Genomic DNA, 16,221 nt, shown 5'->3' on the forward strand with positions numbered 1-16,221 from the left:
TTGATAAGTCAACTGGAGTTTCCAAGTTTCTCCCCCTTCCACCGTTTTGAGGATAGAGGGTTCACATTTATTAAAATATTAGGAAATTGCTGCAGTTGTGCATCAATAAAAGATTTGCTTAACTGCTACAGTTTTCACTATTTAAAAAGAAAATTGTTTTGCATTTTACTTGCAGAATTTCTCAACTTTGTGTCCTAACTTGTTTTGGATAATCAAATTTGTATGCCTGATAATTTCGAGATTAAAAATATCAACATAATTTTCTGTGTACAACTTCAAGATATAATTTAAAAACATTAAGATTTCCATAAATTTAAGAGAGTTAAAATAACTAAAGACACAAAGGTAACTGTTTAATTAAATGAATATGAAGTATATGTTTATTTTCCTCTGTTTATCCACTAGGCACTTCTCGTGGACCCAGTCCTATAAGCCTTGGGACGCAAGATGCCTTACCAGTTGCAACTGCTTTTACAGAGTCAGTTAATGCTTATTTCAAGGGGGCAGACCCATCAAAGTACGTGGATCTGACTTACTGTACCTATAATCATTTAATTAACCATAAATCTACAGAAAAACTAAACAATGCACTCCTGATAAATTGCTGCATTTTGAAGAATTGCAAATATATCCTGGAAACAAGTTCAACCTCAGGCCACCAAAAAATAGATACTGTAAAACTAGAAATCTTGATGTATGGTATATTGAGATTTATGTTTTAATTGTGGCCCTTACTGTAGTTATAATAGATTGAATTCAAGTAAAATTGAATGTTAGCACAATTTAATCCATTGTACAATCTAAACTGGTATATTGAAATACAAATAATTACGTTTTTCAGTTAAAGGAGCGTTTTAGATTTGCAGTTGATGCAATTTGTAGACACATTGTTAAAAATTTACTCTCCTATCACTAATAAGTAAAGGAACATCTCAGTGTGCACTAGGCATGCAGACTAGAAGGTCTCCGGTTCATCTCCTGGTGCTGAGTTAGCAGGCCTTATTCGGACAGCAGTTGGGCACTACAATTGGTCTCGATGTTCCTGAACTAGGGAGTGAAAAAATAAATAAGGGTTCCCATTGCTAATTGTTATCATGTGGTGTCTGCTGGAGTATGCAAATAAGTGGACCGTCAGACCATGATCAGACTCTGATGTGATGCCCTCCACAGTTTGATGGCCTACCAATATGTGAAGAATAGCCACGCGGGTGAAATATAAATGCACCCCGAGAACTATAACCAGTAAGAGTCACCATCTTCAGGAGAGATGGGGAGAAAATTAGGGAGAAAATTACTCACCATTTACAGACAAAAAAAATGGCTTAATGACCCTATAAGGTCACAAGCTCCACAGTTTTGTGATACTGATACTTAACTGTTGTTCTAAGCCAGCACCTGCAATATTAAAATCTAAGATTGTAGGTCTGCCTTTTTCTTTTGTTAACCTAATTAGATGAATTCACTTGAATTATTCCTTTAGTAGGATTTTAGGTAGTTTCTTAATTGGAACAGATCTGATATACCTATGTCTCAGTAAACATAGGTTAGGCTACAATTAGATTATTGTTGGTCACCCTATTACAGGTTACAGAGACAGGGAGGGGCAAGGCCATGCAGGGATTTAAGCATGAGGATGAGAATTTTTACGTCAAAGTAATGGGGGCTGTGAATCAGTGGAGGTCAGTGAGGGCAGGTGATGAGCACATGGGATTTGGCACAGCATAGGAGACAGGCAGCAGTGTCTTTGATGAGCTGAAGTTTATGGAGGGGTGGTGCATAGAAGGCTGTACAGGATAGTGTTCAATAGCAGAATCTGGAGGGGAATAGAGGCATGAATGAGAGTTTTAGCAGCAAATGGGATAAGGTGGGGTGGAAGTGCAGGCGGGTGATGTTATGAAGGTGGAAGTAAGTGGTCTTTGTTATAGAGAGGTTATGAGTTTGGAAGTTCAGTTCAGGGTTGAATAGATAGCAGCAGGGATTGTGGATGCATTGGTTGTAATTTACCAAAATTTCCTCGATTCTGGGGAGGTCCCAGCAGATTGGAAAACTGCAAATGTAACGCTCCTATTTTTAAAAAAAAAAGGAGACAGACAAAAAGCAGGAAACTATAGACGAGTTAGCTTAACATCTGTGGTTGGGAAAATGTTGGGAGTCTATTATTAAAGAAGCAGTAGCAGGACATTTGGAAAATCAAAATTTGGTCAGGCAGAGTCGGCATGGATTTATGAAGGGGATGTCATGTTTGACAAATTTGCTGGAGCTCTTTGAGGATGTAATGAACAGGGTGGATAAAGGGGAACCAGTGGATGTGGCGTATTTGGACTTCCAGAAGGCATTTGACATGGTGCCACATAAAAGGTTACTGCACAAGATAAAAGTTCACGGGGTTGGGGGTAATATATTAGCATGGATAGAGGATTGGCTAACTAACAGAAAACAGAGAGTCGGGATAAATGGTTCATTCTCTGGTTGGCAACCAGTAACTAGTGGGGTGCCGCAGGGATCAGTGCTGGGACCCCAACTATTTACAATCTATATAAACGACTTGGAAGAAGGGACTGAGTGTAACGTAGCCAAGTTTGCCCTTGATACAAAGATGGGAGGAAAAGCAATGTGTGAGGATGACACAAAAAATCTGCAAAAGGACATAAACAGGCTGATTGGGCAAAAATTTGGCAGATGGAGTATAATATTAGAAAGTGAGGTCATGCACTTTGGCAGAAAAAAATAAAATAGCAAGTTATTATTTAAATGGAGAAAGATTGCAAAGTGCTGCAGTACAGCGGGACCTGGGGGTACTTGTGCATGAAACACAAAAGGATAGTATGCAGGTAAAGCAAGTGATCAGGAAGGCCAATGGTATCTTGGCCTTTATTGCAAAGGGGATGGAGTATAAAAGCAGGTAAGTCTTGCTACAGCTATATAAGGTATTGGTGAGGCCACACCTGGAATACTGCGTGCAGTTTTGGTTTCCATATTTACGAAAGGATATATTTGCTTTAGAGGCAGTTCAGAGAAGGTTCACTAGGTTGATTCCGGGGATGAGGGGGTTGACTTATGAGGAAAGGTTGAGTAGGTTGGGCCTCTATTCATTGGAATTCAATACGAAACATATAAGATTATGAGGGGGCTTGATAAGGTGGATGCAGAGAAGATGTTTCCACTGATGGGGGAGACTGGAACTAGAGGGCATGATCTTAGAATAAGGGGCCGCCCATTTAAAACTGAGATGAGGAGAAATTTCTTCTCTGAGGGTTGTTAATCTGTGGAATTCGCTGCCTCAGAGAGCTGTAGAAGCTGGGTCATTGAATAAATTTAAGACAGAAATAGACAGTTTCTTAAACGATAAGGGGATAAGGGGTTATGGGGAGCAGGCGGGGGAAGTAGAGCTGAGTCCGTGATCAGATCAGCCATGATCTTATTAAATGGCGGAGCAGGCTCGAGGGGCCGTATGGCCTACTCCTGCTCCTATTTCTTATGTTCTTATGTTCTTAAATGTCTAGTTCAGCCTGAGATGTGCTGCTCCTTGTCACTGGAGAGGAATGGTGTCATGGAGAGGGCACGGAGTTTGTGGTAATGCTTAGGTCTTCCCAATGTTAAGCTTGAGGAAATTGCAACTTATCCAAGGCTAGATATCAGACAAGCAATCTGAAAGTCCGAAGGTGGAGAGTTAAAGCTGAATGGCATCAGCATACATGTGGATATTGACTCCATGTCTGCAGATAATGGCACCAAGGAGCAGCATGTAGAAGAGGAAGATGCCAAGTATGGAACCTTGGAGAATTTAAGACGTGATAGTGCAGGGGTGGGAAGAGAAACTGTCTAAAGAAGATGGTCTAACGGGATTGGATAGGTAAGGGTAGAACCAAGCTAGGGCAGTCACACTGAGTTGAATAACGGAGATGAGATTGTGGAGGAGGATAGTGTAGTTGACCCTGTCAAAGACTGCAGAGAAGTTGAACAGGACAAGGACCCATATTATATTTAAAGATTTCACATTGTTGATCTGTTGACCTGTTTGCTAACTTGTCTGCCAGCTAATTTGGTCCAAATCCTTCCCTATCTCACTGAACTTTGTCTTGCCAGTCCTGCACTCTTATCTTTGACTCTTCATTGTCCTTTTCTGTTCTTACACTAAACCTACCTATGTTGTGATCATCATTTTCCAATTGTTCTCCTACTCTTGCATCAGTTTATTTGCCCATTTCATTTCCGAGAACTAAAATCGAGCAATGTTCCTTTCCTTGTTGGACTAGAAATATACTGATCTAGGAAGCAGTCCTGGATATTTTAACAAGTGTTTCCCCTTTGACCATATGCAGTACATTTATTCCTCAGCAGCCATATATCAGGGGTATAATAATGTTCTGCTCTTTCACTTGCTTGCAGATTCATGCTTGCATCTTAGGGTTCCCTTTTCCATCATTGACTTCTTGATCCACTCCTCTTCAGCCTCAGTAAAGGCTGATGATGCATTGCAATGCATTTAGAGACTAGCTAAAAATGTTCTGAATTTTTGCCCCCTTATCAAAGCACTCTCCTTTTAATTGGCCCCATACTGTTAAATTTGATTTTCTATATATATTTCCTCTCCTACTAATCTTGTGTTCCTGGTGCTGTGTATAATTCTGAAAGTATATTTGCACTGCTATTATCACTTGACCTTTTAGGAAGGATTTATATCAGTTCTTGACAATTTAAAACTGACTTACACCTGTAGACTAAATTCCGTCTCAACATTTTCAGAAGATTAAATAAAAATTGAGGTTTTAAAAATAAATTATAGTATATTCCAATTAGACTGCTAAATTATGAAATATTTAAATGTTGTTGGAAATCTAATTTGCATAAAATATTTGAATTAAATCCTAAGGGAAAGTTGCTTTCTAAACTGCAGTGATGTACTTTGCTGCAATGAATAAGTATTTTGTCAGTGAGATTATCAAGAATATCTAAAGCAGTAAAAATGAGCTATCTGTTTCTGCTTAATAGATGCTCTAGGTTTATCATTCTTTGATAACTGGAAAATCTGTTACTGATTTAATTTTATGCTCTTTCTGCAGATGTATAGTCAAAATCACTGGTGATATGACAATGTCCTTTCCAAGTGGAATAATTAAAGTTTTTACGAGCAATCCATCACCAGCAGTGCTTAGCTTCCGAATACGGAACACCAGCAAATTTGAGCAAATTCTTCCAAATGCACAGCTGGTATACAGGTAATCTCTTCATGCTTGTGTTATGTATTAACAATATTTAAATCTAACTAGAACTGACTTTTATTTCCTGTTTTAAATGTATGGTGTAATTGGATTATCATGTCTAGATTACTAGTGACAATAATTAGAAAACATGCAATTAAATGTCACCTTAGCTCAATTGGCAGAACTCTCACCTGAATTGAAAGGTTGTCGGTTCAAGCTCTGGTCCAGGACTTGAGCACATAATCTAAGTATTAGTGTGGTACAGGTTGAACCTCCCTGATCCGGAACCACTCCGCGTTCGGAACCATTCCCGGCCGCCGGGTGACGCATGCGCACAACAGGGCCCGACGGCCCGCCAACACCTCGGGGCACGACGGCCCGCCAACACTACACTGATGGAAATTCCAATAAAAATTGTTCAGAAAATGTTTTCAAAGTACTTACCTTTTTAATATTTTGGATCAGCTAACCATTCCATAGATTTTGAGAATATCCTAACTCTAGAACAGTTTGGTCTTCAATGTGAGCGGAGACTGACTGACTGTCATTCCAGCCAATCGACGCACGCACACACACACGCATATACACACCTCCCCTCATTCGAAACAGACCAGGTCCCGAGGGTTCCGGATAAGGGAGGTTCAGCCTGTACTGTGGGACTGGTGCATTGTTCGAAGGCAGCTGTCTTTCAAATTAAATGTTAAACTGAAGCTTTGCTTACCATTCAGATGGATTTAAAAGACCCCGTGGCACTATTCAAAGAAGAGCTGGGAATCCCCACCGCCTTCCCCCCCCCCCACTCCCCAGTAATCTTAACCTCCAGCTCACACTGTTCCCATCAGTCAAATTGACCCTTTATGTTCTGCAATTGGTTATTTTGAAATTGTTTCTTTTGTGTAGCTTCTGTATATACTGCCATTGTCGCCCATAATTCAATGGTATGAAAGTACAGCATACTCTGATGAACTGAATAATACCAGTATGTTTAGGTATCTCCAGTTCAAGGTTTTTTCTCTTTCTTGCTGCATCTCAACCTGTGCTTCCTGTTGCAGCTCTTTTCTTTCTCAATGATATTGCTCTTTATAGAACTAAAGGTGTATATGCCAACCCTCAAACTACCAGTCAGTTTTTCTGTCTGCTACTCACCATTTGCTAACAAAAATCAGTTAGGATTCTGAGGTTGCCTAAAAATGCTCTGCGTGCCCAAGACTGATAGGATCTTTAATTTCCACCATAAGTTCATGGAATTTTTTGGGTTGCTGAATCAGCAACATTAAAAAATTGTCTTTTAATTCTGACTGTAAAAACCCTGAATTCTCCATCTTCTTCACACTGAATTTTGCACTGAAAATCGGGTCTGGGGCTATAAAGCTGTGTGATAACATAATTAACGAGAAGGATGTGCAGTACTGCACCTAGTTATCAGATCCAAATTCTTTCAAGGGAGTCAGTAGATTGAAAACTTAAGGTGAATTCAGGTTAAAGTGGCTAATATACTTAACATGTATTGAAGCAAAAAATTATGAAGTTACAAACTATAACACAAATCTAGCTAGTTACAGTATTTCCTTTAGAGAATTTTTTTCAAAGAATAAAATCCTCCCACTAGTTGAGAGAAAATAATTTACAAGCTATTTGCTTCAAAAGTAAGCATACATGTTAACCATCAACATTTCACACTGACAGTAGTGTTTCTCGTCAGCTTGGGATTTGAACATCCCACAGTGCCCTAAGATCACCTCAGAATATTGCAAAAATCTTCGCTCTGTATGTGGCCATAAGAACATAAGAAATAGGTGCAGGAATAGGGAGCGTGCTCTGCCATTTAATAAGATCGTGGCTGATCTTGCACCTCAACTCCACCTTCCCACACTATCCCCATTTCCCTTGATTTCCTTAATATCCAAAAATCTATCGATCTCTGTCTTGAATCTACTCAACGACTGAGCATGCACAGCTCTCTGGGATAGAGAATTCTAAAGATTCACAACCCTTTGAGTTAAAAAATTTCTCCTCATCTCAGTACTAAATGGCCAAACCCTTATTCTAAAACAGTGACCCCCCCCCTTGTTCTAGACTCCCCAGCCAAGGAAAACATCCTCCCAGCATCCACCCTGTCAAACCCTTTAAGAATTTTATATATTTCAATTAGATCACCTCTCATTCTTCTAAACTCTAGGGAATATAGGCCTAGCCTACCCACCCATTCCCAGGAATCAGTCTAGTGAATCTTTGTTGCACTCCCTGTAAGGCAAGTATATCCATCCTTGGGTAAGGAGACCAAAACTGTATACAGTACCCAGGTTTGGTCTCACCAAGGCCCTTTTTAATTGTAGTAAGACTTCTTTACTCTTGTACTACAATCCCTTTGTAATAAAGACTAACATACCATTTGCTTTCCTAACTGCGTGCAGTACCTGCATGTTAACTTTCTGTGATTTGTGTACAAGGACACCCAGGTCCCTCTGAATACCAACATTTCCCAGTCTCTCACCATTTAAAAAATACTCTGATATTCTGTTTTTCTATTTTTCCCATGAAAGTGGATAACTTCACACTGCTCCACTTTATATTCCATCTGCCCTGTTTTTGCCCACTCCCTTAACCTGTCTGTATCCCTTTGCAGGTTCTTTGTGGTGTCCTCACAGCTTATTTTCCCATCTAACTTTGTATCATCATAATTTATAACAATTAATACTTAAATTATCTGTAAAGTTTGTCGAATAAGTTATTTTTGGCATGAAAAGCAGAATTGCAGTCAATTGCAAAAGCACCAAAGAAATATTAAAAACCAAAATTTGCTGAAGTAACATGCCCCTGACCATTCCAGGAAATAAATCTTACACCTTCTTTATTTACATCTGCTTTCAGAAATATATATGGTTACCACTACAAAAAGTCATGTTTTTGTACTTGTAATTTTTTTCTGCAACATATATGGTATACCTGCATCTTAAGTTATGACTAGCTCAAATCTTTAATTTTCATAGAAAATGGAGCAAATTACAGAATGTGATTCCCAAAACAGTTGATAAAATCCTGGAATCTCATTTACTAAAAACGGAACTTAATTTATTGAAACCAATGGTCCTGGAAATTGGCCTATATTTAGGGTCTTTTGAGTTGTCAGCTTTTTTGAGTTTTTTTTATCAGCTTTTACAGGTTTCTAGGCTGGCTTGTATGTAATGGTGAAAAGTAAAGTAAATTCAGGAGAAGTAAAACATTTTTTTTTAGAAACTCCTAGTGTTCAACTTTTAAAATATTTTCCAATGCTAGGTCAAGATTACACCATATTGCCTGTTAGAAACTGTTTATCAGTTTTTTTTATGGTGACTCAGAACATACAGAAAAATTAAGAGTAAGTGTAACAAATAATGCTAATAAATGTGGAATTTGCAAATGTTAGCACCTGTAATGATGAGGCTTTTCTGAGATGTTTTTATATTTTTTCTCTCAGTGATCCATCACAAAGTGACTCGAACACAAAGGACTTTTGGATGAACATGCAAACTCTCACTGCCTACCTCAAAAAACTGGCTGAACAGAACCCATCTTCCTCCTATTATAATGTGGATATCCTGAAATATCAGGTATAAAAGACAATGAAGAAAATCACTGCTGTAGGAACTCATTATGCAATATTTTAAGTGTACTTTGAGACTAGTCAGATTTCACTTCCATGTGCAGCTCTGAAAGGAGCTGAGTAGTGCACTTTTGACAATATTATTGTTGAAGTAGCGAATATTAATGGTTAGATTTATAGTTTTCATCATATGGTGAAATATCACGCTATATTTATCTTTGCATAATTCTAAGCAGATTGAATGGGGTATCTTGGGAAACTATAGAGTCATTTAAATTTCATGTTTCCTCAAAGTTACTGCAGTTCATTATTCAACAAATGCAGAATACTTCTGTGATTTTATGATTGTATTTCTATGTACAGCATCATATGATTGTTTTATATATCAAACCCTGTAAAAATCTGTTACCAGCAGTTAAAATCTATTACATCTCTAACTTTTCCAGTTCTGACGAAGGACCACAGACCTGAAACGTTAACTCTGTTTCTCTCTCCAAAAAATGTGATCTGTTTGAGGAGCTGTGAAAGTATTCGTTTTAGGGACAAATTAATAAATACGGAAATATCATCAATATCTGCAGTCGAATAAATGATAGAAAAGAACAGCTATTAAAATTTCTCTATATATATATTTGTGTAAAAAAATAGGTCTGCATTGTAAAATGATTGCTTTTTTGTCTGATAATTGCTTAAGTTCTCTTATTTGTAGCTTCTTCAAGCAACAAATCTGCATCAGTGTTGATATTTATTCCAATAGAATTTTGAGTTCCCTAATGTCTGTCTGTCTCTCTCAGGTATCCTCAAATGGTATTCAGTCAACACCACTAAACCTAGCTACCTACTGGAAGTGCAGTCTTACCACTACAGATATTCGAGTGGATTACAAATATAACCCGGAAGCTATGGTTGATCCCTCTGTACTATCGAATGTCCAAATTTTGATGCCAGTCGATGGTGGAGTTACCAGCATGCAGTCACTGCCTCCTGCTATCTGGTAATTTAGAAACCCAAACCTTTTATGCAACTTAGCAGAAAGAAAGAGCATTCTGATGCATGTTACTGATATGGCAAAATGTATTAGAATTGAGATAGGTCTGTGCTTATTGAGCTAGTAAGGCTCCCCTATAAAATGCATTGTTCAATCTAGTATTAATGAAATGTTGGCAATATCAGTGTTTTGCCTTGTATATCTAACTTTTTTCTCCCCTTTCCCTCGGCTAGGAGACTCCACAGTTGCACCTACCCACAGCCCAGTCCCTCAGGATCATTATATTTGCCTCTCCCTCCCCACCCACCCCTGCACCAGCCATTTCATCTCTGACATCCTGTCAGTGTATAACACATTAGATAGTCTTCTAATGATCCTATCCAAACAATGAACAAATTTAACTAGAATTGTAATGAGCCTTGGCATTTAATCTTTTTGAATGTAATGTTGTTGTTCACCTACTAGATCTCCTCCTTGAGTAACCTTAGAACTAAATTGAAGGCACAGCTAATATATTTACAATATAAACAGTACATCCTCTTTCTTGGGTAAAGGGACTTGAGGACAAAGTATCCCAATCTTCGGAGTTCTCTTCAGGCGACAAGGCTTTGTCCATTTTCTCTGATACAAAGGCAATTAAACCTTAATCAGACAACCCCAACTCTGTAACATCCCACCATGAGCTCAGTGTAGATGCTCTTAGCCCTTTTACTAAGGTAGTTTTCAACACCGTCTTCAGGTGAGCCTTAGAAGTTCCAATAGACGCTTTCAATGGATAATAAAAGATTTGCAACCAGGTCAAGAGGGGTTACTTAATCGCTTCCATAAAAAATAAGTGCTAGTGTATCACGTGTGCCGGCATAAGGTGCAGATGACTACAGGTGGTGTTTGTCCATTGATTGTGAAACTGACCTATATAAGCAATTTTGACACTGTTGATTGTTCAATTCACTTTAAATTTGGTTCCACAATGGATAATAAGAAGACATCATTAGAATCATAGGCCTAGAAATTCGATATCTGTAAAAACCTGCCGGTGCCACTGTGGGTCAGAGTTAATGGGAACCAAAAACGAAGGCGCTGGAAGGACTGGTAAATTAGCGCTGGTGGCTAATTAACATTAGCCCAGCACTAAACTTACTGTGTAACGCCATTCTGGTGGCTTTTGTCCCAGCAGACGGCCCCAATGTAACATGGCCTAGCGACATTGTAGCAAGAACAGCCTTCTCTTAAAACAAAGCTGTCATTTCAGAAAGCAGTTCCGTCTCTTAAAGGGGAGTTGCCTTCTGAAATGACAAAAATTAAAGTCATTTAAAAAAGGCAGTTTTTAGCCCTTACAATTCAATTGCTGTCTGAAAAAAAATAAACATTAAAAAGAATTCTCAAATGGGTGTTTCAGCTCTTAAAGCTGAATTGCCTCTTGTACCTTTCAAAAAAAAAATGGGAAAAGTGCTTCAGTGCTAACACAATATGGTTCAGTAAGCCAGGGAAGGGGCACTTGGGGTCTCGCACGCAGCACTCCAGCTTTGTGCAGGGAGTCAACACTGCAAGAGAGAAAATGGTTGCGCTGGTAGGAGAGAAGCATTTGCGTTGGGGACTAAAGATTATTACCCCAGTGCTAAACTGACAGTGTAACGCACTCCTGGTGGCATTAGTCCCAGCATCAGTCCTGAATGTGGCATCCAGAATCAGTGTTACATCTTCGAACAGCTTCTGGAAGCAAGGCTATGATCTTGCTAGACATTGTGGGATATTAAAAGGGCAATGTATTGTTGTTTGCTTAAGAGGGCAATATCTTCTGAACTGATAAAAATTAAAATGAAGCAAAAAATGCTGTTTTCAGCCCTTACAGCTATACTGTCTTTTTTTTTTTAATGGACATTTGAAAAAATTTTCCCAGATGGGAGTCTTCAGCTCTTCAAGCTGAATTGCCTTCCGTCCACAAAAAAAAAAGAAAAGTGCTTCAACACTAACACAAATGGCTCAACAAACCAGGGAAGAGGTAACCAGGGTCTCGCACGCAGCACTCCAGCTTTATGCACGGGGTCAACACTGCTAGAGAGCTCCTCTACCCATTGGGGCCAGGAGGCCCTTCAGAAAGAAGAATATGGGACTTGATAACCGAGGCCGTCGCTGTCAGCAGTGTCGCCCTCCACGACATGGCTCCAGTGCCCAAATGAGCTTCATGACATCAGACCAGTGGTCAAGGTCAGTGAATGCATTTTCAAAAGCCGTCTCCTACCAACTGCACCACAAGCCCCTCACACTTCTCAATGCAGGAGTCTTTCTTTTCCCCCCCCTCCCCGCAGCCAAATCATGGAGCTCCCAACAATCAGTACCAAATATGAGTCACAATTCCCATTTCTAGCTACAACTGATTCCCTTGGAGGAGACGGTGCTGGTCATTCTTGGCAGGGGCATGGCTATGAGCCCTTGGCCAGCGGCGGGGCTGAAAGGATACAAGATGCTGGTATCCTCATACATAATCCTCATTCTTGCATGCACCTCTTGCATTCCCGCCCTCCCCTCACCACACCCCACCCTTGTACCTTCCTCATTTCACACATCCAAGAAATGCAGCCTGCTCAGCCAGTGGTTGACAAGAAGAGGGAGAGGAGTGAAGAAGAAGAAGAAACACCGACACTCGATTTCACACTCCCAGCCACCAGCTTCTCAAGGTCGACCAGCAAGGCCATTTGCAGTGTCCCCCACTGAAAGTCAGCAGTCTTCCACCAGCCATGCTGCAACCACTCGGATAGCACTGTGTGACATCAGTAGGATAGGCAAAGGCACACACAAGACGGTCACAAAGGGAATGCATAAGGTTGATGAGTTGATTTCTTGACATCATATTGGATGGATAGATGTATGTAGGTGGATTGTAAAGTTTGCTTTGTGGTGGCTTTTATTTCATCATTGTGACCAAAGGACGCTGAGATTGTGAATAACAGATGTTGAAAGGGGAATTGGGTTATGGTCACTAACTGCAGGCGGATGATCCCATCTCCGATATTCCGACCAGAAAGGGGCTAGCTGTGATGAATCCTTCCTTCTGCTTCTTTCTCGTCTGCACAACTTCCTCCTCTTTGTCTTCCTCTTCCTTCTGCAAGCAGATGCTGTAAATCTGAAATAATACCTGCTCCTAGGGGCTGTGAACTTAATTTAAATATTGTAATGAGGCTGGAGGTCTCTCTTTCCCTGTCCATTTTGGGTTCAACTGCTTGTGGACGGGTTTCACACAATTCGTGAAAGTCGGCAGCTAAGCAGAGACGGGGACTGTTGCATCCAGGAGGTAAGTGGCTTTATGCCTACCTCCTGGATCCAGGTCCCTACCTAGTCCACCCTCGTGATCAGAGACACACACCCCTTGAGGCCTCCGATCAACTTCCCAGGCCACCCCACTGCCCCTGCACCCCCCCCCCCCCAACAATGATGATGAGACCAGCCACGATCCTCTAGCCCCCCGCTGATGCGCTCTCTTCCCCCTCCCCCCCCCCCACCCCCGCGCGATCCCTGTTTGCCTACCGATCCTGACCACCCCCAATTGCCTGCTGATCCCTGCCAATTCCTGACTACTCCATCTCCGCCCCCACCCCCACGATTGCCAAACCCCTCCCGCGATTCCTTCCCCGGACCAACCCCTAGGAACTTAAGGCCTACCTGCCCGCGGCCAGCCAGCCTCTCGAGCGTTACCATCCGAGGCCTTGCAAGCGTCCAGTAGCACAGCCTGCACACTTTTTTAAAAAAAAAACTTGAACCAAGCTACTACTTCAATAAAATAAAAAAAATCCAGCCCAAAAGCTTAAATGCAAACTTACCTGAAGGATGTATGTGTCCCTTTAAGAAGTGCTGACCGCATCTGCTGAACACTCATTTTTGTGAGCTTAGGACACAGCGCTACGATTGAAGTTCGCAGAGTGGGACGTTAAGTCAGCATGCATCACGCTCTCCCCATTTGCATCTCCCTGGACCGCGCTGCTATTGACAGCGCTAAGGCCTTCACCAAATTGGCGGGCGCCGAGTCTCACGCCAGAGAAGGGCATTAGAGTGGTGGCCGCCATTTTACTCCAGCATAGCAGTGCAAACAGCTGACGATAAGGAAGGGAATTTCTCCCCATAGAATCTTACAGCACAGAAGGTGGCCAGTCAGCCCATTGTGCCTGTGCAGGCTGTCATCTCTGAACAATGCACTTCTAATATATTATCATAGGCAGTCCCTCAGAATCGAGGAAGACTTGCTTCCACTTTAACAATGAGTCCTTAGGTGGCTGAACAGTCCAATATGAGAACCACAGTCCCTAACACAGATGAGACAGACAGTCGTTGAGGGAAAGGGTGGATGGGACTGGTTTGCCGCACTCTGCTTCCGCTGCCTGTGCTTGATTTCTGCATGCTCTCGGTGATGAAATGCGAGGTGCTCAGCGCCCTCCCGGATGCACTTCCTCCACTTAGGGTGGTCTTTGGCCAGAGACTGCCAGGTGTCACTGGGGATGTTGCACTTTATCAGGGAGGCTGTGAGATTATATATTAATGACCTGGACTTTCTATACAGGGCATAATTTCAAAGTTTGTAGATGACACGAAACTTGGAGGTGTAGTGAACAGTGAGAACAGACTTCAGGAGGACATAGATAGACTGGTGAAATGAGCAAACGAATGGCAGATGAAATTTAATGCAGAGAAGTGTGAAGTGATTTATTTTGGTAGGAAGAATGAGGTGAGACAAGACAAACTAAATGGTACAATTTTAAACGGGGTGCAGAAGCAGAGAGACCTAGGGGTATACGTAAACAAGTTTTTGAAGGTTGCATGACAAGTTGAGAAAGCTATTAAAAACGCATATGGGATCCTTCATTTTATAAATAGAGGCATAGAGTACAAAATCAAGGAACCTATGCTAAACATTTATAAACAGTGGTTAGGTGCCAGCTGGAGTATTGTGGCCAATTCTGGGCACCACACCAGGAATTCAGGAAGGATGTTGAGGCTCGAGAGCGGTTGCAGAGGAGATTTGCTAGAATGGTACCAACGATGAAAGACTTCAGTTATGTGGAGAGACTAAAGAAACGGGTTGTTCTCCTTGGTGCCAAGAAGTTTAAGGGGAGATTTGATAGAGGTGTTCAAAATCATGAAGGGTTTTGATGGAGTAAATAAGGAGAAAGGGTTTCCACTGGCAGAAGGACTGGTAACTAGAGGACACAGATTTAAGGTAATTGGCAAAAGAACCAGAGGCAATATGAGGTGGGGGGAAAAAATTACGTAGCGAATTGTTATGATCTGGAATGCACTTCCTGAAATGGCGATGGAAGGAGATTTAATACTAACTTTCAAAAAGGAATTCGATAAATACTTGGAAGGGGAAAAATTTACAGGACAGTGGGGAAAGAGCAAGGGAATGGGACTGATTGGATAGTTCTTTCAAAGAGCCGGCATAGGCACGTTGCGCAGAATGGTGGCCCTGTGCTCTGAGTGGTGCTCCTTAGTCAGAATTTGGAAGAAATTCCGGCACCAACTTCTTGATAGCTGCCTTTGCTGTTGTGCGCCTCGGGAGATTATTTCTAACCATTTGGAGAAGTCAGTCAATACCAATGAGCAAAAATACCTTCTTAGATCAAGGAATGTGTCCAACAAAGTCCTCCCTCAGACATTCCCATGGAACCTCAGCTATCATCAACCCTGTTGTAGACTGCTATGATAGTTTAGAATTTATATGTATATATTTTATCAAAGATTAAGGGCTAGATTTTCTTCAGCTATCCTGTTCGAAATAGTAGCAGATGATAAGGTGTACTGTTGCTGGCCGCCCTTTCTTCATCTGCCATATGTCAATGGGCTCAGTTTCTCAGTCAATTTTACTACTGGCCACCACTCTCTGGGATGAGCTGGAGAAAGATGGTGATAGACCTGGGGTATTGACGGTAAGGCCCCAAAACATGGAGAGGGTATGGTAGAGGCCTCCACTTTCTCCATTTCAGCCCCAGTGCCTTATTTAAGCCTCAGTTGAGACCTATTTAAAAAAAAATAATTTTTGGAATCTTCCTCGGGGCTCTTTCATCCACTTTAAATGGGTGACCACCTCTTCAGGTGCTGCAGCAATGGTTCCACTCAGCATTGCTCGCCCTTGGTAGGGATCCTGCCTGAAGCCTACCGTGCATAAATAACAGCCATGATCCAGGGTCATTGCATGCAGGGCAGTAGGCGGAAGAGCAGATTGATGTAGTCTTCAATACATCTTGTATAGTACAGCTAGTTGATTAAAGTTAGAATATAAGTGTATAAATGTTACAATATTCTTATTTTGTACTTGTTAACCTGACCTTAATTCAGGAATGCAGAACAGAAGAAGGCCTTATGGAAGCTGTCTGAAATTTCAGAGAAATCTGAGAATGGAGGTAGGTAGAATATTTGAATCACTAACTTTCAATGTGCACCAACAAAGTTAATTT

The 16,221-nt window shown here is 41.1% G+C and overlaps 1 protein-coding gene across 1 annotated transcript in view; it reads left to right on the forward strand.

Moving 5' to 3' along the window:
* fcho2 (FCH and mu domain containing endocytic adaptor 2) overlaps window positions 1-16,221 on the forward strand; it is a 263,593-nt gene that overhangs the window by 234,555 nt on the left and 12,817 nt on the right. Inside the window, exons 21-25 of the mRNA XM_070885934.1 lie at window positions 406-517; window positions 5,064-5,219; window positions 8,662-8,794; window positions 9,582-9,781; window positions 16,103-16,167. Coding sequence (XP_070742035.1) covers window positions 406-517; window positions 5,064-5,219; window positions 8,662-8,794; window positions 9,582-9,781; window positions 16,103-16,167 — 666 coding nt within the window. The remainder of the gene's footprint in view (window positions 1-405; window positions 518-5,063; window positions 5,220-8,661; window positions 8,795-9,581; window positions 9,782-16,102; window positions 16,168-16,221) is intronic.

Source organism: Pristiophorus japonicus, chromosome 1 (genome assembly GCF_044704955.1).
Source record: "Pristiophorus japonicus isolate sPriJap1 chromosome 1, sPriJap1.hap1, whole genome shotgun sequence".
Classification (NCBI taxonomy): Eukaryota; Metazoa; Chordata; class Chondrichthyes; family Pristiophoridae; genus Pristiophorus; species Pristiophorus japonicus.